This window comes from Geotrypetes seraphini, chromosome 18 (genome assembly GCF_902459505.1).
Source record: "Geotrypetes seraphini chromosome 18, aGeoSer1.1, whole genome shotgun sequence".
NCBI classification, from domain to species: Eukaryota; Metazoa; Chordata; class Amphibia; order Gymnophiona; family Dermophiidae; genus Geotrypetes; species Geotrypetes seraphini.
The window spans coordinates 2,837,157-2,863,554 of NC_047101.1; the positions used below are offsets into that span (position 1 = coordinate 2,837,157).

Here is a 26,398-nt window from a genome sequence, read left to right on the forward strand (position 1 = left end):
AGCTCTTCACTGACTTCCAGTTCGTTTCAGAATTCAATTTAAATGTGCCAACATAACTTTTAATCTTACATGGAATTTTTTGGCCTTTAGTCTCAATTTCTTTGATTTCATTACGATCTATAAAGTCTAGAACTTCCCAGATGTATAAATCACCTTTTCCATCTCTTAAAACAGTGTATCTCAAACTGTGCCAAGACACACTGGTGTGCCTCCTGAGATTTCAGGTGAGGAGAGACGCTGGCACCAGCTGACTGCCTACAGAACGTACCTCTTGTGGCGAGAGGCACATCCTGTAGGCAATCAGTGGGCGCCAGCACCTATCCTTTTCTCTGGCCCTCTTCTCTTCTGGCACCCCCCACCACCGGCGTCTCATGGCCCGTCTGGAGGGCCTTCACACACACGCAGACATCAACATGATGATGTCACACGTGTGTGATGTCATCACTGCGATATCCATGCACTTCTAGATGCCTTGAGCCACAGCCACTACCTTTAGTGTGCTACAGCTAGAGAACGTTTGCAGGACACTGTCTTAAAAGAATAAAATCCCTGGGTTATATTTCTCGATTCTTTGTATATATTTTCACATCTATTTGGAATGAACTTCCTGTTGGGATTAGAATTCTTTCATCTCTTCCAACTTTCAGAAAATCTTTAAAAGCATGCTTTTTCAGTTATTTTTATTGAGAGATTTGAATTTTCTTATGTCTTTGTTATTTTTGTAAACTATGTGTGACTTTTCCATTTCATTAAGTATCTTATATAAACTGAGTCGAGGTTTTATTTATTTTTAAAAAAATTTCTTTATTCATTTTAAAAACAAACACAAAGGGCCTGTTTTACAAAGCCATGCAGCAACATCCCCGAAGCCCTTTAAATCTCTAAAGCTCTATGGGCTAGCGCAGCTTTGTAAAACAGGCCCAAAGTGCATTACGTTATACAAACATGTGGTACAATGAAACAGCACTTATATCTAACAAGTAATCATATAAGTACATTTCACCCCCCTTCCCTCCATCCCACTTTCCCCAGATATGTGTGAAACTCCTTTAAAAATTAAAGGCTTACACTAGTGATCAGTGTTTACAAAATTCCCCAGTGGGCCCCAAATCTCCTTAAATTTTTTATATTGTCCCAATTGTTCCAAATTCATTCGCTTATATTGATAAACTAGGCACAGGGTTTCCCACCCCAAAATATAATTCAGTTTATCCTAGTTTTTCCAATTTTTCATAATCAACTGTATAGCAATCCCCATCATAAGAAGAAATAATCTGTTCTTGCTTGCGTTACTGGACATTTGTGTTGTAATATAGTTCCAAACAAAATAATGTCATGACAATGGGATAGAAGTATCTAATATCCTATTGATTATACCCTATATAGACTTTCAAAAGTTGAGTATCAAGGGACAATAATATAACAGGTGATCCAGTGTCCCTACGTCAAGATGACAATGCCAGCATCTATTAGACTTTGAACTGTCTAACTTTTGCAAACGAACAGGGGTCCAAAAAGATGACCAGGTATATAAATTTAAGGATTAGATTAAGAATCGGAGTATGAATGGGAACAACCACTGACCCTCAAGCCTTACATTGAAGAACGCTGGTGTTGAAGGTCTGAGTTGAGATAGACACTAAAGAATGACATGGGAGGGTTTCCAGCCACTGACCCTCAAGCCTTGCATTGAAGATAGATACTAAAGAATGACTCGAGATTGTTTCTCGCGGTTATCCGTGGGGATGGGAACAGTGATGAATTTTGTCACCGGGTCATTCTTTACGCCTAATCTCAAAAGTATGAAAGAACGTTGCCACAGTGTATTATGCAGAAGTCTTTAGAGGGACTAATTTCTAGGGCTGTAGATGATAACTACAGTAGTTGGCGCGTATGCTTGCTGAGCTGTTAGGGTACATTGGGTTTAGGGATATAAGCTCGTGATTTCTAGCAGGGACTAATGCAGACATGGCTTTGCTTTCTATGCTCTTTCCAGTTACAGTGACCTAAATCTGAAAGGACTTGATATGGGTCCTCGACGGAAATTCGTCAAACCATACACTATGAGCAGCCACAGCTCAGAGACCACAAGAATGGATGATCCTAAAGATTATATGAACCAGCTGTCCCATGAAGTGCTCTGCCACATATTCAGGTGAGGAGCTTGTGTCACTTATTTTTCTTTCATAGTTGCCTGAGGCACAACACTCTCCTCAAAAAATTGGACAAATGATTTTCTTATCTTCCTCTTAATCTTTTTTTTATTTTGTTTTAGTGAAAGTAAGTTGTGGAGATGATATGCTTCCTCTTTAGGTTTTGTACAGTGTACTCCAGAAAGCCTTACCTATTTTACAATTTAATCAAGGGCTATTGAACTGTAATCCTGGAGGACTACAAAACAGTCAGATTTCTGGGTATCCGTTGACTCCATTCTATGCAAATATATATCACACATATGGCTGAGTGTTGAAACGATTCATTTGCCTTTGAAGAGGAAAATGTGGAGAATTGCACAAGATGATGGGATTTGAAAATGTATCCATCAAACAATAGTGAGACTGGAGGACCATGGTTGAACAATAAGGCAAACATTTGCACAAAGATTTGTAACAGGATCTGAACAATGAATGAGTGAACTTTGGAATGATTGAAAGGAATGGGAGGGTTTCATTTATAACAGTGGGGTGAATGATATTGTGTATACAGTATTGTGAATGGTATGATGTTATAACTTATAAAAATAATAACTATTTGAAATTTAAATTAATAGAGTTATTGTAATAGCGAGTTTGAGTACCTATATTATGCATATTTTTATTAGGGATATTCTGAAGACATGAGTGCAGTGAAGAAGTTGCCTATTAATTTGAAGGTTAGGAGGTTGAGAACAAGATGTCAGGGTTCCAATTCTGCAAATGCTTAGTGACGCAACTTGCATAACTTCTGTTCCTTAGATACATTAGATTCAACATGCCTATTGTGCCTTATTTAAATTTACCTTGAGCTGGTGTCAGACAGCAAAGTGGCCTGCAGTTTTGATGAATCCCATCAAATATGAATTACAAATATTTGGGAGTAAGATTTTTTTTTAAACAGTCTGGTTTGTACATAACATAGTCATTTGATATTTACCAGTGCTTTGTAAATATGTTTGTGATCCTTTTCTGGTGTGCCTGATTCAGTGATACTTTTTGACAAGACGTGCTTTTTCCTTATGATACTTTAAATACTTTATGTTGCAGCTTTAGTAGCCTAGTTATGGCTTTTCAACCCTGTCCTGGACTACCTCCCTAGATAGTTGCATTTGTAGGATATGTTTCATTATTGTGCTTGAGAGAGATTTAAATGCAATGGGGTTCATAATCGAAAGAGAAAAACGTCCAAAAACCGACCTAAGTTGGCACATGGACGAACATTTCTCAAAAATGTCCAAGTGCCGATAATCAAACCGGGTTTTGGACGTATTTCTAAACGACTTAGGCCCTCATAGTGCCGCTCAACGTCCTAAGCTAAACGGGGCATTTCAGGAGGCGTGTCGAGGGCGGGACATGGGCCAGCTTAGACTTAGTTGTACAGCATGTATAACTGAAAGTTAAACAACAGAGCCTAGAGGAAACTTGGACGTTTTGACTTAGACCATCTAAAACATGGTCTAAGTCACTAAAACCCACCTAAACTCACCACATATGCACTGAAAACACATAAAACAGACCCCCCACACACTACCCCAGTGATCACCAACCCCCTCCCACCCCCATAAAAATTTTAATCATAATTTTAAATTTCAGCCTCCAGACCATCATCACCTGGCTGCCTAGCATAGGAAAGCCTAGTCGTCCAGCCCAGAGGCAGCTTAAGTCATCTTGGGGGTGGGTTTGGGACCCATAGAGAGATGGACCCATGCCCATAAGCCCCTGTAATCACTGTATTGATATTGAAACATGTGCACTCCCCTATACACCCCCAAAACCCTTTTGGACTGGTATATAAGAGGCTGCTGCATCCATAAGGGCTATAGGGATGGTAGATAAGTGGGTCTAGGGGATTCTGGAGGTGGTTTGGGGGGCTCACCATCATCTATAAGCGAGCTGTAGTGAGGGGAAGCCATGGCACCCTGTTTGTGAAGTTCACAGCAGTGCCCTATAAGGTACCCCACTATTTAGGTGCCCTGTCTGGGTGTTCTGTCACTCACTTTACAGGCCCCTCCCACGTCCAACAGGGCTTGTTCTAGATGTTTTTGACTTGGACGGACATTTGGATGAAAATGGACTAAAAAGATAGATGTTTTAGATCACATCTACAGGACGTATAATTTGGACGACTTGCGAAATGGACGTAAACGGACTTAGATGTTCCATTCGATTATGCCCCTCCACGTCTCTAAAGTCTGTTTCATCCAACTAGTAGGGGGTTGCTCAAGGATAGGGTTGTAAACTTCTGGTCCAGCATTTTGCATATCTGAATGAAGCATCATTAAAACTGGGAACCAGACTGCAAAATGATTAGCAGCACCATCTTGATTCAGATCCTCATTTTAATATTTTCTTTCTTTGTATGTGAAAATTACATGGAGAATGAGAGAGGAAACAGAAAGAAAGTGGTCTATGCTGAATCTCTTTATTTTGCACAGGTACCTCCCCCTGCAGGACATCATGTGCATGGAATGTCTGTCCCGGAAGCTGAAAGAAGCTGTGACGCTCTATCTGAGGGTGGTGAAGGTGGTGGACCTGTGTGCAGGCCGCTGGTGGGAATACATGCCTACAGGTGAGAGCCCACTATATTTAGGCTTCAGGTACAGGACAAGAAATCAGGGCTGCTTTCAGTGAATGTGAGGGGCATTTCACTTGGAAGGACAGAGTACAGCCATGATAGGCTGCAAAGGTTTGACTTTGCTACCTCAAGCTCACGCAAATAAAGTTATATAAGTTGTGTGGCAGGGTGTGCATAAGATACTGTATATCCTTTTTCCAAAGGTTTCAATGTGCAATGTGCATACATTCCCTATGGGAGGTTCATGCACATATTTCCTCTTGGCTGTTTAGTACACACAATTTTCCCAGCTTATTTTGCATACATATTGTATAAAGTTTTCATCTAAATGCTAACCCTGCTTCTGGGAATGTTGCCACTCAGGTATGAGCTTGTGCTCATACAGGTTTAGAGAGGCTTATGTTTATGTGCTTATGTTGTGGGCAGCTTTTAGAAGAAGCTTGCTCTTCATGTTTTTCCTGTAGAAATGACTTTAAAGTTACCTCCATATTATAATAAATTGTATTTTCATCTGTTATAATATTTTAGCTAATTTCAACACTGTGGTTTGCATTAGATAAGATGTTATTGGTTTTAATGGTAGACAGAGATAACCAGGTCTAACAGTAATTTGAAAATAAGGTGGTGGTGGTAATAGTGAGGCGGCTGCAGGAAAATGGACGAATGGAGCACTGCCTGAACTGATGTAGCCTAGACCTAGTATTAAGGACATAGAGCAGCAGGTTCATTCGTTTTTCAGACAATGAATTTTCCAATTCTGCTACGTGCCACAAGTTAACATCGCCTTCCTTTCCCCTTATAAATTCTATCATGTCTTTCCAGTAGTATGCTCTGCAGACTCTCTTTATCTGTCCGGTACCTGAGAGGCTCTGAGTTGAAAGTCACCTCTAAGGCTAGTCATTACATTCAGCAGGGGTTACCTGAACTGCAGAGGAGGGTTCAAGCTTATTATCAGTCTTGATATACTGTTAAGGAGAAAATTCTATCATAGTAGTTTACAATAAAATTCAGAAAACAGAAAAGAACTACAATATGAATAGGAAAGAGACAAATGAGCATTATAACATTAGGACGAAGGTTAAAAAAGACTCCTTTATGGTAAGTGTGGTAAGTGTCAAAGGCCTGGGCAAATAAGTTGGCCTTTAACTGAGCCTTAAAAGTAGATAAAGATAATTCGAGCCAGAGGACATCTTCAAGCCTAGGTCCTTCCATGGTGTACTCGGACTATAGAGAAGTCCATACTCTGGGCCCTTCTGCCACTATTGTCATTAGGTCATGTGTTGTTTGGAAATGTGTTGCTTTTCACATGTATCTCACCTCCTTAGGCTTCACAGATTCCAGCTTCCTGATGTTGCTGAAAAAGATGCCTGACATTGAACAACTGTATGGCCTTCATCCCAGATACCTTGAGAGGCGGCGTGTACGAGGGCATGAAGCTTTCAGTATTCCTGGGGTGCTGGAAGCCTTACAGGCATGTCCTAACCTACTGGTGAGTAGTGGTCTGAGAATTCCTAGCCCATATTTCCAGGCAACTATGAGGCCACCTAGTCCAGCACTGAAAAGGCATGCTTAGAAGTAGAGAATGACACGGGGACAAATTTTTTCCCCGTCCCTGTGGGAACTCATTTTCCTGTCCCTGCCCCATTCCTGCAAGCTCAGTCCTCATCTGCACAAGCCTCAAACACTTTAAAATCATAAGTGTCCGTGGCTTGTGCAGTTCAGGCAGAGCTTACAGGAATGGGACTGACAAAACTCAAGGGGACGGGACGGGGAAATTGAGTTTCTGCGGGCATGGGGACAAATTTGTTCCCGTGTCATTCTCTACTTAGAAGGAAAGCACCAGTAAATATAATAGACTTGGAAGGGGTGAAAGAGGAAGTAGAGGGGAGTGAAATTGGGAGGGGTAATAACTGCAGTGCTGATTATAAAGTTTAGAGTTATTGTAAAGGTAAAAAATTCAATGTTGAAGAGGTTTAGAACTGTGAACTTGTGGTGGTTATAAATAAAAGGTGTAAAGATAAGTATAATAGACTGATGCAATGGTATAGTTCAGGCAGCTGTGTTGTGGCATAGTGCAGGACATTCTTCACTGGTCACATGAGGCAACTGGTTCTTCCGGTGTTTTACTAATATTTCGGGAGTAGTTTGCACAAAGTTCCAGCCAGCTGATTTTATCTTTGCTTTCCTCTAGGGAGTGGAGACTTCTCATTTGGAGCTTGTGGAAGCCATTTGGATCTACATGCCCCAGGTTCACATCCTAGGCAAATTTAGAAATCGGAATGGGGCCTTCCCAATCCCACCAGAAAACAAACTGAAAATTCCTATAGGAGCTAAAATACAGACTTTGCACTTAGTAGGTATGTCTTCAACGGTGAAATCTGTGTTATTGAATGCCTGTGAAAATGTTGTTTTTCAGATTCTGGAGCTTTGATTACACTAGGCTTTACTGCAAGAACACCTCAATGGAGTTTAAATACTATCTTAAAATCGAGAGCAAGTTCAGAGGCCACCAGTCGCTGAAGAGCATTTTGTTCTAGACACAAGAGCAGGGTAAAGACTTGCCTTCGCAGAGTTAGGGTTCACTAGGTTCCTGAAATGCTCGCCAGTAAAATCCAGGGTCTGGTAGGTGAGAGGTGACTGAGGTACAACAGAGATTGCAAGGCATCTTGGAAGTTTGTGTTGCTGATTCCCTGTGGGAGGGAACGGAGCCTTCTCCTTTTATGGACTGGAACCTCCTTTTTTCACTCATTAACACCATTGGTTTGAGTCCCTGATGGGTGGTGTGGGTCATGAGTTTGCTGCGCACCAGACCTTCCGAACTAAAGTATCCTTAGGAAGTTTGAAAGAGGGGGGGATTCTTAATGCCATTTGGGGTTTGTAAGTGAAACTTGATGCTTCTGTAGCTAAATGTTTTTTTATATATGTTTCCTGATCCAGTCTGTGAGTGGTTTGGCTCAGAAGCATGAGGTGCTTAGTAAAGAACATATGAATTGTAACATTAGAAAATAAAAGAGCAAAGGGGTATTTCTTGCCTTGTTTTAGAATGAAGCTATGTATGCTTCATTGGAAGTTGGAGCAGTTGAAGAGCCAGGCTAAAACTTCCCTAAAAATTTGTTTGAATATCTAAGAACTGAGGTTCTTGAAGATTCCTGCCTCAGCAGTTCCACCAGTGAATGAAGTGTATTTTCTTCCTGCAGGGAGACAATAGTCTTTAGAGACTGTAATTTGGATGAGACAGCTTTGTAAGAAATTGCTAAGCATGAGCGCTATGAGGGAAACTTTGTTAGTGAGCTTCGTATTTCAGCTTATGCACCTTTCCTTTAAAAACTGAAATGTTTCTAGATCAAAAAATATGGCTCACTACACCCAAAAGGGATGAGACAAGAGATTCTGGATTTGGTACTACTTTTTTTTTTTTCTTCAATATCCTTAATTTTAAATGATTAAGGTGCTCATTGCCAATAGATGTAGACTTACAAAGTTGCATAGTAATATATGCATTGAAAATAAGCCTCTAAATATTTGGGTGTTAGATACCTTTTCTTTGTCCCAGAACAGCTAAGTTCCTTTGTAAGTGTTAAGCTGGTGTTTGGTTCTCTTCCCCAGAGAAGTCATCAATGATTACATGAATGATTTAGGATGACACTAATCCTACTTATGGCCTTGCTTTTTTTAAAATCTCTTATTGTATAATTCTACATTTATTTTAGTTCCTCCCCACATATTATTGTGTAATGGAATGGAGGGCGTGTGTGTACATGTATGTATATATATATGTGTGTGTGTGTGTATATAAATATACATATAAAGGCAGTCACTGGGTTAAGAACAGGTTAAGTTGAATTTATATGTTACTCATATCCTAATGTTCTTCCCACCTTTTCCACCTCCTTGATGCCTCTCTTGCATCCCTTTCCATCCATCTATCCCACTGTTCCCTCTCCACCACCACATTCAACATTACTCCCTCTCATACGTCTCTTCCCCATGCATCACTACCTCACTCCTTTCCCAGCACCATATCCAATAATTCTCTCTCCCTCCCTATGCCCCAACAATTATCCTCTTTCTTCATCTCCCTGTGAGCATCATCTCTCTCTCTCTCACTCAGACACCCAATTATCCCTTTCTATTCCCTCCCTCACTTCAGCATCTCTTTCCTTCACTCTCTCTATTCTTCCATCCTATGGCTCATGCTCCCCTCCCTCCCTTCATTCGGTATTCCAAGTCGGATGTTTGTTAAACAGGGACTTCCTGTATATATATATATATTAGTTAGGTTTATGTCAGTTCTGATTATTTAATTCCTGTCGTCGCTGAACTGATCATCTTAGCAAGTAAATACTTGATGAGTTTCTTTTTTTTTTGGTAAACAAATAAAATTAAGAAAAAAATAAAACTCAAACCAACTTGGCTGTTCTAAGCAGTCATAGCCTTATCAGTTATAACATATAACTTTGTCTGCATTTGTACTGCTTCACTCTAAACAAAGACTCGAGGTGGTAAACAATACAACTTTATAAAATTATCATTTGTATGTTAATCTGGGCCTCCTCTGTTTGTGTGGACTAAATCATAACCTCTTTGGAGAAGGGGCTGTTCTCCAGTACTGCATATGTCTGATGGCTCTATAAAATAATTTAGAGAGATGGGAGAGTTTCCTGTCTCTCTCTTCCTTCTTCTGTTGGCCTTTGAGGCTGAGTGCATAGGAAATCTGAACATGAGCATAATATTGTTGATGATATATTAGATAAGTGCCTCTCTGCTGATGTTCACCTTCCCAATTTTTATTTGAGGTGCCTCAGCTGTACACCTTGCCAGGGGGCAAAGACTACAGCTTGGAGAGCCAGTGAGGTCTGCTGCTTTAAGCATTAAAGTTTAATAAAATTTAAAAAAATACTGAGGCAGAACCATTGATTTTCTCTAGTGCTGGTCTGAAGGGAAGTTTCAGTCATTAATTTTTCTCCCTTCTAACTATACAGCAAAGCATCATGCGATCTGAATAACTGTCCCTCATATCTCCTAGCAAACGCTACCCCTAAATTCAGAGCAAACCTCATGCAATGGATACAATTCACTCTCACGGAAGGTCAATTCCCACCAGAACGAGGAGAGATCATAGGAGCCTCATAGGAGGCTGTTGAACAAACTTGAAGGGCTGAAGTTAGGACCCAAAGTGGTGAACTGGGTCAGAAACTGGCTGTCGGACAGACACCAGAGGGTGGTGGTTAATGGAAGTCGCTCGAAGGAAGGAAAGGTGACTAGTGGAGTCCCTCAGGGTTCGGTGCTGGGGCCAATCCTGTTCAATATGTATGTAAGTGACATTGCTGAAGGGTTAGAAGGAAAAGTGTGCCTTTTTGCAGATGATACCAAGATTTGTAACAGAGTAGACACCGAAGAGGGAGTGGAAAATATGAAAAAGGATCTGCAAAAGTTAGAGGAATGGTCTAATGCCTGGCAACTAAAATTCAATGCAAAGAAATGCAGAGTAATGCATTTGGGGATTAATAATAGGAAGGAACCGTATATGCTGGGAGGAGAGAAGCTGATATGCACGGACGGGGAGAGGGACCTTGGGGTGATAGTGTCCGAAGATCTAAAGGCGAAAAAACAGTGTGACAAAGCAGTGGCTGCTGCCAGAAGGATTCTGGGCTGTATAAAGAGAGGCGTAGTCAGTAGAAGGAAGAAGGTGTTGATGCCCCTGTACAGGTCATTGGTGAGGCCCCATTTGGAGTATTGTGTTCAGTTTTGGAGACCGTGTCTGGCGAAAGACGTAAGAAGACTTGAGGCGGTCCAGAGGAGGGTGACGAAAATGATAGGAGGCTTGCACCAGAAGACATATGAGGAGAGACTGGAAGCCCTGAATATGTATACCCTAGAGGAAAGGAGAGACAGGGGAGATATGATTCAGACGTTCAAATACTTAAAGGGTATTAACGTAGAACAAAATCTTCTCCAGAGAAAGGAAAATGGTAAAACCAGAGGACATAATTTGAGGTTGAGGGGTGGTAGATTCAGGGGCAATGTTAGGAAATTCTACTTTACGGAGAGGGTGGTGGATGCCTGGAATGCGCTCCCGAGAGAGGTGGTGGAGAGTAAAACTGTGACTGAGTTCAAAGAAGCGTGGGATGAACACAGAAGATTTAGAATCAGAAAATAACATTAAAGATTGAACTAGGCCAGTTACTGGGCAGACTTGTACGGTCTGTGTCTGTGTATGGCCGTTTGGAGGAGGATGGGCAGGGGAGGGCTTCAATGGCTGGGAGGGTGTAGATGGGCTGGAGTAAGTCTTAACAGAGATTTCGGCAGTTGGAACCCAAGCACAGTACCGGGTAAAGCTTTGGATTCTCGCCCAGAAATAGCTAAGAAGAAAAAAAAAAAAAAAAAAAATTTTTAAATTGAATCAGGTTGGGCAGACTGGATGGACCATTCGGGTCTTTATCTGCCGTCATCTACTATGTTACTATGTTACTATGTATAATCACCCCTCTATTGAAAGATCCCAAAGGCCCAATAGACAACCCCTCCAACTATAGACCCATCGCCTCAATCCCACTATACATTAAACTGATAGAAGGTCTAGTCACACAATACCTCACCAACTACCTTGAAGACCATAACTTACTTCACCCCTCTCAGTCAGGATTCAGAACCAACCATAGTACAGAGACACTACTAGCAACTCTATTAGATACAGCCAGACAGCATCTTAGCAAAGGAAGAAGGATGTTGATAATCCAACTCGATCTCTTTGCTGCATTTGACCTGGTAGATCACACCATAATACTTCAAATACTAGACGCTATAAGGATCTCAGGCGGAGTATACAACTGGTTCCAAGGATTCCTCAAAACAAGATCATACAGAGTAAAATCAAATGATCTAAATTCAGACCCCCTGGTCTAACCCCTGTGGAGTACCACAGGGCTCACCATTGTCACCCATGCTCTTCAACCTCTTCATATCCTCCCTCGGTACCACTCTAGATACTCTAAACGTTACATCATTCAGCTACGCAGATGACATAACCATACTCCTCCCCTTCGACACCCAAGACCCCACATCAACAGGCAAACTGAAAACAACACTGGAAGTAGTAGAAAAATGGATGTTAGACCACAAACTAAAGCTAAACTCGGACAAAACAAAATTTCTACTTCTTGAAAAAGACAAAACCCCATCCATAACAGAATTAGAATTAAATGTTACCAAATACCTCATACAATCTTCTTTAAAAATCCTTGGAGTATCGATAGATGCTGCACAATGCAGGACCAAATCAACATAACTACCAAAAAAGCATTTTTCACCATGCGCAACCTACAAAAAATAAGAAAATTCTTCGACAAAGAGCAATACAGGATCATAGTCCAATCCCTTGTCTTGGGACTATTGGACTACTGCAATATCCTCTACCTACCATGCCCCACAAACCTGATAAAACAACTACAGACCATTCAAAACACTGCCCTCAGACTGATCTACTCACTCGGAAAATTTGATCATATCACCAATGCCTACCTAGACTCCCACTGGCTACCAATAAGAGCCCGAGTTCAATTTAAATTCTACTGTCTACTATTCAAAGCAATAAACGGAACTGCACCTATCTACCTACACAACCGCCTAATCCAAAACCTCACATCCAGACTACGGAGAACCCAGACCCCATTCTCCTACCCACCACTCAAGGGAACTCAGCGCAAGAAGATGTATGATGCCCTCCTAGTGACGCAGGCAGCGAAACTTGACCCCCCTATCTCCAACCTGCTGACAGCAACAAGAGACTTTAAATCATTTCGAAAAGATCTCAAAACTCTGCTATTCAAAAAATCTTTAGAGTCCTCTTAACTCTCTTTATCTTTAGAGCTCTCCCTCCCTTCCCCGCAACCTCTCCGATGTCTCCCTCCCCTCTTGCTATCTTTCCCAATTACTCCTCAAAGCCTCTAGTATGCATCCAACCCATTTTGTAATCTCCTGGAAATGTCCAGCCATCTTCTTATGTAATCCGCTTTGAACTGCAAGGTACAGGCGGAATAGAAGTCACTAATGTAATGTTATTTGAGCCTGCCTCGTGGTTCACAATGAGCACTTCTCAGCCTAAGAAATGCTCAGTGTTCTCCCACCAAAATTTCAACACGCCAGTGTGTGCTCTTTTTGCTCTCAGCTGTGCACAGGAGTTTCTTCGTTTGGGTCAGCATCAGGTGCCAGCAGGAGGGATTCCCCTGCAGCAGCAAAGGGAAAGTCGGTCATCGGTGGCGGGGATGCCCAGGTTTCCCCCAACCACTTCCTAGCCATCGCGGCTGCTGCCAGCAAGGAAGCCTGAGGTTCTCTGACCACTGTGTTTACTGGGATTTCCTTGCCATCATGTCGGGGTTTTCTATGGATTCACATTTTGTGTCTGGTTCTTTTCAGGCTTCTTCAGCGATTTTGACCATGGGGAGCCTTTTTCGGCAAGTCTTTCCTCTTTGGCAGGAAACTCCGCCATTTTAATTGAGTCTTCAGCTGAGTTCCAGCCCAGATTAAAAAGGCAGGAACAGGTGCAGCATGCTAGAATAAGCATGGACATAACCAAACGTTCTGTATTATTGAACAATACCTACTGATCTCTGCCTTGAAGTGTCCTAAAAAAAAAAAAATCCTACTTGAGAATAGCACTTTCATCCTTTTTTCTTTCTGCTGAAACTGGTGTATTTGCAGCCATGCCAGATTAGGTGGGTTGATACCCAAACATGAGTGCTAAACCCTCTCTCCTTTGGCTATCCTGTCTCCATACTGCTCTCATGTTGATAATTTTAGATCCTATGGGCCGATAATCAGCACTATTTAGACAGACTTGAATGGTTTCCGGACATCTAAAAAGCATATAGACAGCTTTGTTTGTCTGCTGTAGGTTTTGATGTAATGTTTCCCCTGTATTTTTAACTTTGTAAAACCACCTTAAATACTGATAAGGCGGTATATCAGATTTTAATAAACTTGAAATTATTTTGTGCTGAATATCTCGATCTCTAGATTGGCTAATGACTGACTGTCACCGCCAGAATTCAGCAGCTCACCAGCTGTTCAATAGCCAAACACAACCACCTAAAAAGGTGGTATACCTTTGGCTGTTGAGACTTAGTCAGTTAGCAATTGAATATTTCCCAGCTGTGTTTCGGCCGGCCAAAAATAGACTGGAAATTCAATATCGGTGGCTGGATATGGGGCTGGCATTGAATTTCTGGTATCATTCTGGACTATGTGGTCTGAATACAGGCTAGTATATATTTTATATTACATATATGTTTCATGTGGATGTTGAATTATCTGTACCCACTTATGCTTATATTATTGTAAATTGCTTAGATATCATCTTGATGTGCAGTCATCTGAGATGTAATCATTTAAAAAATAAATTTTAGGTGTGAATGTTCCAGAAATTCCTTGCATCCCAATGCTAAGGCATCTCTATTTGAAATGGGTGAGATTGACCAAGCCCCAGCCTTTTAAGGATTTCCTCTGCATCAGTTTGCGAACATTTGTTATGAGGAATTGTGCAGGTAAGAAGGTAACAGAACCTCTTATTCTGCTTTTATAAAATATATGGAAAGAGTTAACTGAAAACTTCTGGCTGACTTAACATGTGTGAATCAGGAAAATGAGAGCATGCAGTAATTTCATGCTTTGATTCCATTAGGAATCCTATATCTAGTGTGAGAAGCCTTTTCTTATGGAACACCCTCCCCCCACACACACACTCACTTGTCTGAAGACTTCCTTTACCAAATTAAATAGGAAAATCTTTAGTACGGCCTTGAGGGGGACGCCCTTGGGTAAGTTCTAGCAGTCCGTTGCATTCCGAACTTCTGCACACACAGCAATGTACAATAACACAGAAGAGAGAGTCCCTGCTCAAAAGAGCTTACATTCTAATTGTGACAAACTGGACATCTTCTGTATCTTGTGAATAATGTAATTCCTTTTTTTTTTTTCTATACACTTATATTGTTGACATGTGAAATGAGGAAAACATACACATCTGGGGAGGGGGCAACGCATTCCACAACATTGACCCCTATACCACCAACATAATTTTGCAGTGGGCAGAAAGTTTCACCACACTGAAAAGATGACACATCCAAACACATCCTGTCCATCGTGAAGGTCGATAAAAGACATTAGCAGGCTCTCCCTAGAGCAGTGGTCTCCAACTCAATCCCTTTGCAGGGCCACATTTTGGATTTGTAGGTATTGGAGAACCTCAGAAAAAATAGTTAATGTCTTATTAAAGAAATGACAATTTGGCTAAGTCTTAATAATAATATTGTAATTTATAGTTAAAGAGACATATGATCAAGAAACTTTTATTTTACTTTTGTGATTATGATAAACATACCGAGGGCCTCAAAATAGTACCTGGTGGGCCGCAAGTTTGAGACCACTGCCCTAGAGGAACATTCAGATGTAACTGCTAGAGATCAAAAAGGGCAGCATGGAGCAGAAGCAAATTAGAATTGCCACTATCCCTGATGGAGTGATTAGTTGCAATATTTGGGTCATAAATGGGGTATACAGTTGCCACACTCTGGATTTTATTAAAGGGAGAAGATTTGGAGCCACCCCCTCCCACAGAGGGTGAGACCTTTTCATATGGGCCTTCTGGCCTTATATTTCTTTTTAATGGTGGTAAAGTTTTTAACATTTTTACTCCAGGTTTGTTTTTTTTTTTGTCTGACATAAAGTTTATTTTCATGTTACTGCATTGGGTGTTACTTTTGTAAATCAAGAGTAAAGAAAAAAATCTGTAGATTATTTTGCCTTGGGGGTCTGTGCTGAAAGCTGAATGCATGAGTGGAACTGTCATGATCTGCCCTTCCTGCAGGTAGCGCTCTTGTGACTTGCCTTGGCTGCAGGGCAAAATATTGGATTTGCCAACAAAGTTCTGAGCTGAAACTCGCTTTTGAATGTCATGGTGATATGTAAATCGTTGCAGATACCATGGTGTGAAGGGTAATGCCAGGTGTACATTGATTACGTTTTAGAACTATTTTCTACATGTTTTAGTATTCTAGTTCTTGCAGTCACTTTATTATCATGAAATTACTGGTGTTAGCCCTCAGTAGACACTTCTCTTCTTCTGCAGGACCCACCAACTCTTTAAAATACGTACCCTTGGTAACAGGCTTGGCCTCAGCCCGGAACCTGGAGCATTTAGAGCTGGTCCGTGTGCCTTTCCTTGGAGGGCTGATCCAGCATGTGGTGGAGGACAGCTGGCGATCGGGTATAAAGTGTTTCTTAGCACACTTTGAAAAAGGGATTGACAGACATGTTTGTAATGCACTACTGAATATTCTTCAATAACTTTTCAATCTCTCTTGTTACGGATCAGAACATCAGCCTAGTATTATCCACATCCATTTTACATGTCAGAGCTTTAGGGGGCATTTTCAATATTACTTCTAAGTTCAATTTAGGATGTTTTGTAAAAAAAAAAACAAACAAACAACAATATACACAGATCGAGTGGTTAGTGGTGAACATGGCAATTTTCAAACAAGAACATAAGAATAGCCTTACTGGGTCAGACCAATGGTCCTTCCAGTCCAGTAGCTGTCTTCACAGAGGCCAATCCAAATCACGAATACCTGGCAAAAACCCAAAGATTTAGCAATATTCCATACAGAACCCCAAGGAATAGAAGATTCCTGAATCCCAAAGAGTAGCAAGATTCCATGCTACCAATCCAGAGCACCCCATGTCTGTTTCAACAGTAATTTATGGACTTTTCCTCCTGGAACTTGTCCAAACCTTTTTTAAAACCATCTACTCTGTCCACTCTTACCTATCCTCTGGCAATGCATATATGTGTGTACACACACGTGCATGCTAAAGTTCCGCCTAAGCGTTATTTTGTAATAGCACACATTTCACAGGTGGGTGTGAACATTGACGGAGCCTGGATACAGTGTGGGCAGGGCTCACATTTAAAGAATAGTATAAGTCAGTGTCTCTCAAACTGTGTGCCCTGAAGTGATTCCAGGTGTACCATGAGAGATTCCATCATTTTACTTTATTTTTTAAAATTCCCTTCATAAGTATACACTAGAATACATATGTACGTCGCGTACACAAGAGTCTATCAATGTTATGAGCATCTGTGTGCCCAGACAAGCATCATTCTTTGACGTGATTTCTTACTTGCTATATCTACAATTCTGAGCAAGTTGCCAGTAAACACTCATAATTTAAACAAATAAACAAACATTAGACAATAAACATCACAACTTGAGCAACAAAGCAGTCAAGGTTTTGTTACTGTTTGGATCTTTGTGAAGTTGGATTTTCAGCTCTGACAGAAATTAAATTAAAAAAAAAGAACGACTGCAGATGGTGGATGATGAAATACGTGTTTGCTTGTTGACTATCGAGCCTTGTTTTGAGCTAATGTGCACTCAAAAACAAGCACATCCATTGCATTGATTAGCAATTCTATTCTATCTACTGGAGACTGAGAACACACTGAATTCTATCAGCAGTATAAGTGGGTTGTGCAGTCCTTCTTAGAATCAGTCTGTTCTCAGTGTCCAGCAGGTGGAGGTGGTAAGCCTGTGCAGTTCTGTTTTCTAGGTCTTGCCTTAGGGACTGTTGGAGAGGGTAGGCAGGGGCCTTTTCTGTCCTTCTATTGCCCGGATTGCGCTAGGGTCCCATGGGGGCCTGTTAAACCTCGGGGATGTCGCACCCGGGTGGCTGACTCCCTCCCCCGATTCCTCACCTCCCCAATTTTAATTTAGAGGTTCCTGAGCTGTACACCTTGCCTGTGGACACTGACTATAGCTTGGAGAGCCAGTGGGGTCTACTCCTTTAAAACTTAAAGTTAAAAAACAAACAAACCTGAGAGCCAAGCCATTGAATTTTATTAGTGCCAGTCTGAAGGGAAGCCTTTCATTCGTTAATTTTTCTCCCTTCTACCTAACTGGCATCTGAATTGAGCCTACCTTGTGGTTCACAATGAGCACACCCTGGCCTAAGTGCTCAGTGTGCTCCCACCGAGGTCTCAGTTTCGAAAATAAGCTCTCGTAATATTAAGTTTCTATTCTTCAGATTGAAAAGCAATCAATAATGTTGCTTTCTTTCTTATGACATCCTGTGAAGATTCAATAAATTTAGAGGCATCTAAACCATCTGGGGAGGAGATAACATCTATTTCCCCCTCCTCCTTCATTTACTTAACTGTGCAAGGTAAATAATCAGGGTTAGGAATCTGTAAGATGTCTCTTATATACATCCTATATAATAAAAGGTTAGTGGCTCATGCGCTTTTAAAGCGTGATTACTGCCGCCGTGGTGTGTGATCCGTGGCTGTGTTCTATTTTAGAACACGGCCAATGATCACTCTGGCCACTCCCCTCCTCCCGCTCTCACCAACCCGAAGCAAGCTCAATAGACCTCCCGCCCTCACCTCACCAACCCGAAGCAAGCTGGACCATACCTCCCGCCCTCGCTCGCCGCCGCTGCCGCTGATCCTCTTTGGGGCAGCCTGCGATCGTGGCCGGCTTTGGCGGGCCTCGCGGGCCGCTTTCCGACCTCGGTGGCACATTCCCTCTGACGCACGGGATCGCGTCGGGGGGAGCGTGCTTCCGGGTTGGGGAGCAGCCTGCGAAGTTCGCTGGGGCCGGCCACCACGATCGCGGCCTGCTTTGAAGAGAAGCAAGCCAGAAGATGCCGGGATGGAGGGAGGGTAAGCATGGGGATTAATTCAGGGGGCCAGAGGGAGAGAGAAAGGGGCCATGGAGAGATAGGGATAGGGAAAGGGGGCTGCTTTGGGGGGGAGGTGTGCTGGAGACAGACAGTTTTACTCTGGGGGGAAGACAGAAGGGGCCATGGAGAGACAGGGAGAAGGAAAGGGGGCTGCTTTGGGGGAGGGGTGTGCTGGGGGGAGACAGAAGGGGCCATGGAGAGATAGGGAGAGGGAAAAGGGGCTGCTTTGGGGGGGGGAGGTGTGCTGGGGACAGACAGAAGGGGCCAACAGCTTTGCTCTGGGGGGAAGACAGAAGAGGGCCATGGAGAGACAGGGAGAGGGAAAGGGGGCTGCTTTGGGGGGAGGTGTGTGCTGGGGGCAGACAGCTTTGCTCGGGGGGGGGGGGGGGGGGGGGAGACAGAAGGACACAGACAGCGGCCAAGGAGAGAGACATAAAGAAACACAGACAGACAGACACTCTATTCTAGCACCCGTTAATGTAACGGGCTTAAAGACTAGTCCTAATAAGTGAGCACTGCTCCAACTAATTAATAAGGTGTCTTGTTCAGATAACTTATTGGAGGTATTGGTTCCAAATCGTACATTCATAAAATTATCACATCACATACAATTAACAAATCTAACAAAACATTTCAGCGACCAGCGCCTACAAATATATTAAAGCTCCAGTCCCCATATTTCATCTTACAAAACAAATACTCAAATCACTCAAAGGTAAACAAGAGCCCTCAGTTCTTTCTGGGTCATGCTTATCTCTGAAAATCCAACTGCATTTTTACAAGACCATTTTCACTCTGCCATGAAAGACCTGGGTTCTCTGTTCGGTTGCTCTTCTTAAATGTTCAGATTTTTCACATGTTCTTAACAAACGCTATGAAATATTATTCAAGAACATCTAATCTGTTTTCTTTTTCTTTTTTTATTATTTTATTGTTTCCAATTGTGACTTTCCCCTGTGCTGGAAGGTGGCTTCCGGAATCTGCACACCATTGTTCTTGGGGCTTGTAAAAACGCTTTGGAAGTGGATTTGGGCTACCTCATCATTACTGCGGCACGAAGGTACTGCTTTTCCCACCTGAGCCGCCTTTCAGTGTTCCAGTTGGCATGCTATATTGTGTGAGTAATGCAGATTTACCTGCCAACAGGTTACATGAAGTCCGAATCCAGCCTTCCCTGACCAAGGACGGGGTCTTTTCTGCTCTTAAGATGGCAGAGTTGGAGTTCCCGCAGTTTGAAACCCTTCACTTGGGATATGTGGATGAGTTTTTGCTACAGTGTAAGGAACCTTCTCTTAGTTTTAGGAGGAGACGTATGATAATTGCAAGGTTCAAAAATCTGTGATTTAGGATCTGGGCTAATCATGGTTATACCATTGCCAGCCACTTTCAATTGATTCTTTGAAAAGGCAATAGAGCACTCCAATATTTGACATATTTTGCAATAGAATAATTAAGCAGTTAAGGTACTGGGATGGGGTAAGAGACCCACTATAATTTTCTTTCTCTGTGTGTAATTCTTCCGAACAAAATAATGCACAGTGAGCTCTGTCCCTGGAATTGCATGGTCCATGGATAAAGGTATCTGCATTCTTGAAAAACACAGGTACTTTTAATGAAAGCCCCAATTTCCACAAGTAAAATGCTGTTTTATTTATTGCCCTCCGTATCCCACCGAGGACAATTTCTAAAACCACTGCTTCAGGTGAATTGGCCTGTTAGAAAATCATTCTCCCCCACCCCTGAGAGCAGCTAAAACAATACTTCTGGGCCTCATTCCCACACTTCTGGCTACATTTAAAATGGAGTGTCCAACTTTCTTTTAGGTTTACGAGAAAGCCTCAGCCCCATCGCTGTAAAGAATTTTGGCAGCAGAAAGACTTACATGGCTCTTATCACCAGCTTTCACACCTCTAATTCTAATCTTCAATTATTTAATAGTTATCTTTATTCTCAACTCATATAATTAATATATAAAAACTTAAGCCACTTATCTTTAGGCTAACATGACTCAGGAGAGACGACCCGACATGTTTTGCACGCCTGTGCTTTATCAAGGGTCTCCCTAAAAACAAAAATGAAAAGCATTTCAACTGTCTTATAAAACATTAGCCTTCCTTAATCTATAGATCCCCCATTTTTTTAACCACCTAATGTTTGAATAAGTCCTTACCGAGGGGTCTCGTAAACCTAAAAGAAAGTTGGACACTGCATTTTGAATTTGGGATCCAAATATTTAAATGGATTCCTGATAGTTTCGAATTAATAGTGGAATATTTGAAAGCTGACCATACAAAAGTATATTTAAAATGGGGCATTTGTGGTAGTTGTCAGGTTTGTTAGTGGCCCCCCACAATATATGGTGGTAGGGGTTAAGTGAGAGGCGCCCTGACAAACGCCAGGTCCCAGGTTCAGTTCCCTCACAGATGACTCACCAGGAAGTAGAATCAAAGAGGCACAGCCAGAGATGATTGCATAAAGAATATATTATAGAATAGGCTTACAGAAAAGCAATATTTATAAGCATTACAATTAAGCATTACAATTAATGAGAGAGTCTGAAGTTCTAGAAAGAGCCAGAGAGAGAGAGAAAGAAAGAAAGGACAAGAGAGCCAAGAGATAGATAGATAGATTGATAGAGCAGAGAGGAGGCTTTTATACCTTGGAATCTTATTCTGAATATAGAAATTATTGTATGTCCCAGTATCTTTCTGTTTAGAATTTGTAAACTGTTTGAAACAATGGTTAATTTAATTGATAAAGGAGGGTGTGATACTTGCAGGCATGGAGATGGGATTAGTCTCTGGCTTCTTTGTCCCATTCAAGCAGCCTATCTTCTTGATCTGTGCACCTGGACCCATTGTCTTAAGCACTCTCTTAATCAGACATTAACACCTTTTAGCTAGTCATGATTCAATCAGGGCTACTTAAAACAGTTTCCCTGCCCTCAGGGTCTATCTGCATTCACATGCCAGAGTCAGATTGATATAATTTCCCATAGGCCTTCGCTGACATTAGTAATGCCAACTAAGAATGTTAGCAATAGCTATGCTGACAGTAGTGAATTCAGTCAAGTAAAGAAATTACACAACATGGTATATTCAAACTGTATCTTCCTCTTCATCATTTGCCTTCAGAAAAAGGAGGTGCAGAGTCCATGGGACTTTCGTGCTTATGTACCCACAGAAATATGTTCTCAAAAGAACCATGTGTAGTTTTCATTTGAAATGGCTTATTAGCTATGTTAGTACAAAAATGACCCTAGGTATTGATATCACAGTAGCCATTCAGTGTTTTGAGAAATAAAAGCTTGAATGAGCCTCAGATGTGCTTCTTTTCTTAGTGCTTGCTTGATTTTACTCTGACCTATAAAATGCGTTACCTGTATAGAGAAATCTATGTATTTTGTCTTCTGCGTAAACATTTCATTCTCCTTGGTTGTTAGTGTTCCCTGTGTTTTGTGCACAGAACTGATCCTGCTTCAGGCTTCCCTTACTCCAGCTGTAGATAGGATATGAAGTGGCCTGTCTTAGACTTGCTGCCTACCTATTACAGGTAAAATGACCAATGCAGACCTGATGAAGTATGGTTTGGCAGATGTGGCTGAAAACCCTGGCATCATCACTGACATTGGCATGAAGGCAGTGAATGAGGTTTTCTCGTGCATCAAATATCTCGTCATCTACAACTGTCCTCACCTACACAACCCAAGTGGCTGGGTCACAGGTACTGGAAACTTCTGTCAGGAGGTATGAAGTGTTAAAAGCTGACTGAGGCCCAGATTCTCAAAATTTTAACACGGTCGCTAAACTGGTTTCCAGACGGTTTAGTCTGCATGCATTTTAGCGGCGGATTATCAAAATGGCTTATCTTGGTCTTTAGTGAGCTTTCTAGCAGTCTCCAACACTACCATGCAAATGGGCTCTTTAATATTGAAATGAGCACTTCAGTGGATTCTTAAAAATCGCTGAGCCATTTGGCAACAAAAATCAGCGACTGGTGCCAGTGTGCTAGTACAGTAACAGCACTATTAAAAGTGCATCTTGTTTCTTGTGTTTTTTTTCTGTGGCTAATGAAAAAAATAAAAAATTGCACGAAGAATCCTAAATTGTCATCTATTTTTGGTGGGAGTAGTAAAAGAATGCTTCTTGAGCACGTGTATTATAGCCTCCTTTGGCAGCAGGAGAGATGGCCAATGTCTCCCACCCAGCTGACAACCCCCCCCCCCCCCTCAGCAGCGGGAGAGATGCCCAATGTCTCCCACCACTATGCCCCCCTCACCCTGGTGCCTCAGAAAGCCCCCGCCCTCTCTCCTTTACCTTATTTTCATATGGCTGGCTGGAGGCTACTCCCTCCAGCCAGCAGGCCCACCTCTTCAAAATAGCAGGCCCCTCCCCGGTGTATCCTGGAATGCACTGGGAAGGGGCCTGAGGTTCTGATTGCCCCAGGTTGTTTAAGACCCCTCCTGTGGTTGGGGCCTAAAGCTCTGATTGGCCCAGACACATAAGGCCCCACCCAGAGAAGGGGCCGTAACCTGGGCCAATCAGAGCATCAGGCCCCTCCCCAGTGTATTTCAAGATGCACCGGGGAGGAGAAAGCCCACTATTTTGAAGAGGCGGGCCTTCTGGCCGGAGGGAATAGGCATCCAGCCAGCCATCTGAAAATAAGGTAAGGCAGAGAGGGTGGGGTTTTGGGGGGGAGAGAATTGCATGATGGCAGGAAAGTGTGGGCAACTCTCCTGCTGGCGAGGGGGCTTGGGAGGGGGTTGCGGGAGACATTGGGCAGCTCTCCCACTGCCGGGGGGTGGAAATGTCAGTTGGGCGAGAGAGATTTGGCATCTCTCCTGCTGCCAGGGTATCAGTTGGCGGCAGGAGACACTGGGCATATCTTCCACTGCTGGGGGAGGGTGGGGTGTCGGTTGGGTGGGACAGATTGGGCATCTCTCCAGCTGTTGTGGGGTTATTTTTTCTGTTTATTCTGCACCTATGCCCATCACTACAACCAGTGAAGGGCACATACAATTTAGCGATCTTCACTACTCTCTGCCAATCTCATTTGTATAAGCGTTTTTGGAGAATAACTTTTTTTAAAATCGCTACTATAATGGCTGTGACAGCAGCCCGTCGGATTTGTACGTGTTTGTTTGTTTTTTTTAAATCTAGGTCTGAGTATTAGTGTTTGTACCTTTACTAAATATACAGGTAAAATGTCTGTGTGCATTAATGAGTTTCTTTGTCTCAGACTAGTTGTGATCTGTCCTGCCTTATGTTACTGGTACATTCAGTGGCAAAGTGCAGTGTTAGTCCACTGATGTGAAAATTTATCAAAAATAATTTGCAAAAGTGATATAAACACTTATTAGACTAACTGAAGTTTTAATGTGCAAAAGTTTGGGATAGTTGCGTTCTTGGTCAGGCAGCATGTCAACATATTTTGTAAAGAAGAGACCTTTATAGTCCAAAAGCCTTATGTCCGAGAGCATTTCTTTAAAAGTGTTAGCATTACTGACTCATCTGTAACTGCTCCATTTAAACCCTGGTCTCAATCTCTGCAGATCATTCACGATGGAGCCGTCTGGTCGACCTCACCTTAGTGCGCTGCCATGCAATCAAGCTGGATTCCTTCAGCCAATTTATTGAACTGCTACCCAGTCTGGAGTTTATTTCCCTTGACCAGATGTTCCGAGAGCCACCAAAGGTGAGAGATTCCCCTGGGCATTTGAAGATTGGTTTATGGAAACTGGTGAAGAAAGGCAGCAAATTGATATTCAGTTGAAAAATTGATTGTCCAGACTCTGAAAGGAAAAGACTCTCAATAATGTAGCTGAAATGCAACAGTATAAAACAAGTTTGAACAAATATGAAGTTCCCATGGCTTTGACCTCAAAAAATTTCTGATATCTGAAATGCAGTTGCTTGGTGAAGACTGAGCCTGGGGTCAGAAGTTAGGGATTGGGAAATGGGATGTATAGGAAAAAATTGTACATTGTAGAAAGGTAATCCCTGAGTAGATGAAAAGGTTCCTTAATTTCAGGAAGTAGATGGAAGCTTGGCTCTTCTCTGGAGCCTTTAATGGAAGAAGCAGGACTTCCTTAGCCACTCCTACCCTAGCATGTGCATTTTCTGATTTCATGTGCAATCTTTCCTTAAGATAGGCACACTTATTTTCTCTCTTATCTGTCTATGGTCCACCTCCACTATTCTGTCTGCTAAGAAGTTTTAACCTTGTAAATAGCTTTGAGAGAGACTGTAGCAGTGCCTTGCAGATTTTACAAGCTGCGGCACATTAAACTGGCTCGAGGGTACCCAGAAGTGGGTGGACGTCACCGTTATTCATCGTGTCGACGTCCGTGCATGCGCAGAGGCCCTCCAGACAGGTGCTGGGTGCTGAAAAAGAAGCTGCGTGGAGAGGAAGAGAAATGCCAGGGAGGAGGAAAAGCACTGGTGGCAGCTAACTGCCTATAGGATGTACCTCTAGCCGTGAGAGGCAGTCATCCAGTGCTAGCCCCGGCGTCTCGTGTGGCACACTAGTATTCCATAGCACACAGTTTGCGATACACTGATCTATAGTGTGCTGCTACCATTCCTTAAGAACCCTCCCTCACAGTGTCAGGGCCACCTTAAAATCCCTAGTCCCACCCAACAAGGAAGTGACATGAAGACAGGGCACAGGTGGAGTAGGGAGCAAAGACCTACTGCATATGCCTCCATTTGATTTCTCATTCACCTGAGAACCAAACAGGATCCCCTTCCTAATGGCCTTAATGAATGCTAATTTTGTTCACCGTAGCCTGCTGCATGGTGCCTTTTTCTGGTCTCCAAGTCTGCCCTCATTCACGGTATCACAATGGCATTCTGCCATAATGTATTTTCTTATTTCATTCTTTTTAATGCTCTAATTGTCTGTGTGGCTTATTCTTGGAGGTGAATTTTAAGGTATCATCTTATTTCATTTAAATTTTGTTTCTGTAAGGATATGATGAAGATTGTAAGACAGAAGTAGAGTAACACACTGCCTGTTTCTACGCAGGGTTGTGCCCGGGTGGGTCTGAGCGCTGGCACTGGCATCGGTGTCTCATCTGCATTGGTCAGTAACCAGAACTCCAACAATGACAATGAGAACAACCACCAGAACAATAACAACCATGCCCCGAACCTCCACCAGAACAACCATCAGCACCAGAATCAGGAAAATGAGCTGCAGCAGGATGGGCCAGCTGAGGATCAACAGATCGCAGCCGATGGTGAGTGCCGCTCTTCCCGCCCCATGAAAACAGAAGATCCCTTCCAGTGCATCTGTCACCAGGAAGGAAGTGTCCCCCCCCCACGTCAGCTCTATTGTCGCCCTGTGTTTCAGCATTGAATGAGATGGAGGAGGCAGCACAGGATGACACCGAGGAAGCAGAAAGCAGAAACGAGCCTCCCAGGTACAGCCAAGCTGTTATTCCTATGGATCTGGATGAGGAGCAAGCAGGTATCTTTGATCGACTTATACAAGATTTTTATCTAGGAAGTGTCATCAAATTTGTGCTGGAATTAGCCAACATCATTCTGGGAACTTTAAAAAAAAAAAAATTTAAACAAATTTACAAGTTACACCACTTGCTAGTGAAATGCAGTGCCAAAGAGTAATATAAAGCAATCATTTTTAAAGGAAACCTAGGCACTTCCTCAGACCACTAAAATGAAAACGGGGACAATCATTAACTAATGAAAATACAGGAAAATAGCAAAGACAGACATCTCGGGCATTACTTCATATAGTGTCTGTTGCCTTTTTGAGATCTAAAAAAGATCTCGGATGTTCAGGCCAAGATATTTGATTACACATTTACATGGATATGCTAATAAGTAATTAGCTCCTAATTTCCTTGTTTCCTCTCTCATTGCTT

General features: G+C 42.3%; 1 protein-coding gene across 5 annotated transcripts in view; it reads left to right on the forward strand.

The window, feature by feature from the left end:
* Positions 1 to 26,398, forward strand: part of FBXO38 (F-box protein 38) — a 54,295-nt gene that overhangs the window by 1,462 nt on the left and 26,435 nt on the right. For 2 of the 5 annotated variants that reach the window (XM_033927139.1, XM_033927140.1), the window contains exons 2-13: positions 1,997 to 2,155; positions 4,631 to 4,764; positions 6,096 to 6,259; positions 6,962 to 7,127; positions 14,175 to 14,312; positions 15,896 to 16,033; positions 19,477 to 19,570; positions 19,657 to 19,787; positions 22,063 to 22,233; positions 24,062 to 24,204; positions 25,537 to 25,750; positions 25,864 to 25,980. In XM_033927139.1, coding sequence (XP_033783030.1) covers positions 2,028 to 2,155; positions 4,631 to 4,764; positions 6,096 to 6,259; positions 6,962 to 7,127; positions 14,175 to 14,312; positions 15,896 to 16,033; positions 19,477 to 19,570; positions 19,657 to 19,787; positions 22,063 to 22,233; positions 24,062 to 24,204; positions 25,537 to 25,750; positions 25,864 to 25,980 — 1,738 coding nt within the window. In that variant the 5' untranslated portion in view covers positions 1,997 to 2,027. Of the gene's footprint in view, positions 1 to 1,477; positions 1,527 to 1,996; positions 2,156 to 4,630; positions 4,765 to 6,095; positions 6,260 to 6,961; positions 7,128 to 14,174; positions 14,313 to 15,895; positions 16,034 to 19,476; positions 19,571 to 19,656; positions 19,788 to 22,062; positions 22,234 to 24,061; positions 24,205 to 25,536; positions 25,751 to 25,863; positions 25,981 to 26,398 lie in introns of those variants that run through there. The other 3 variants (XM_033927138.1, XM_033927141.1, XM_033927137.1) reach the window with 3 other exon arrangements.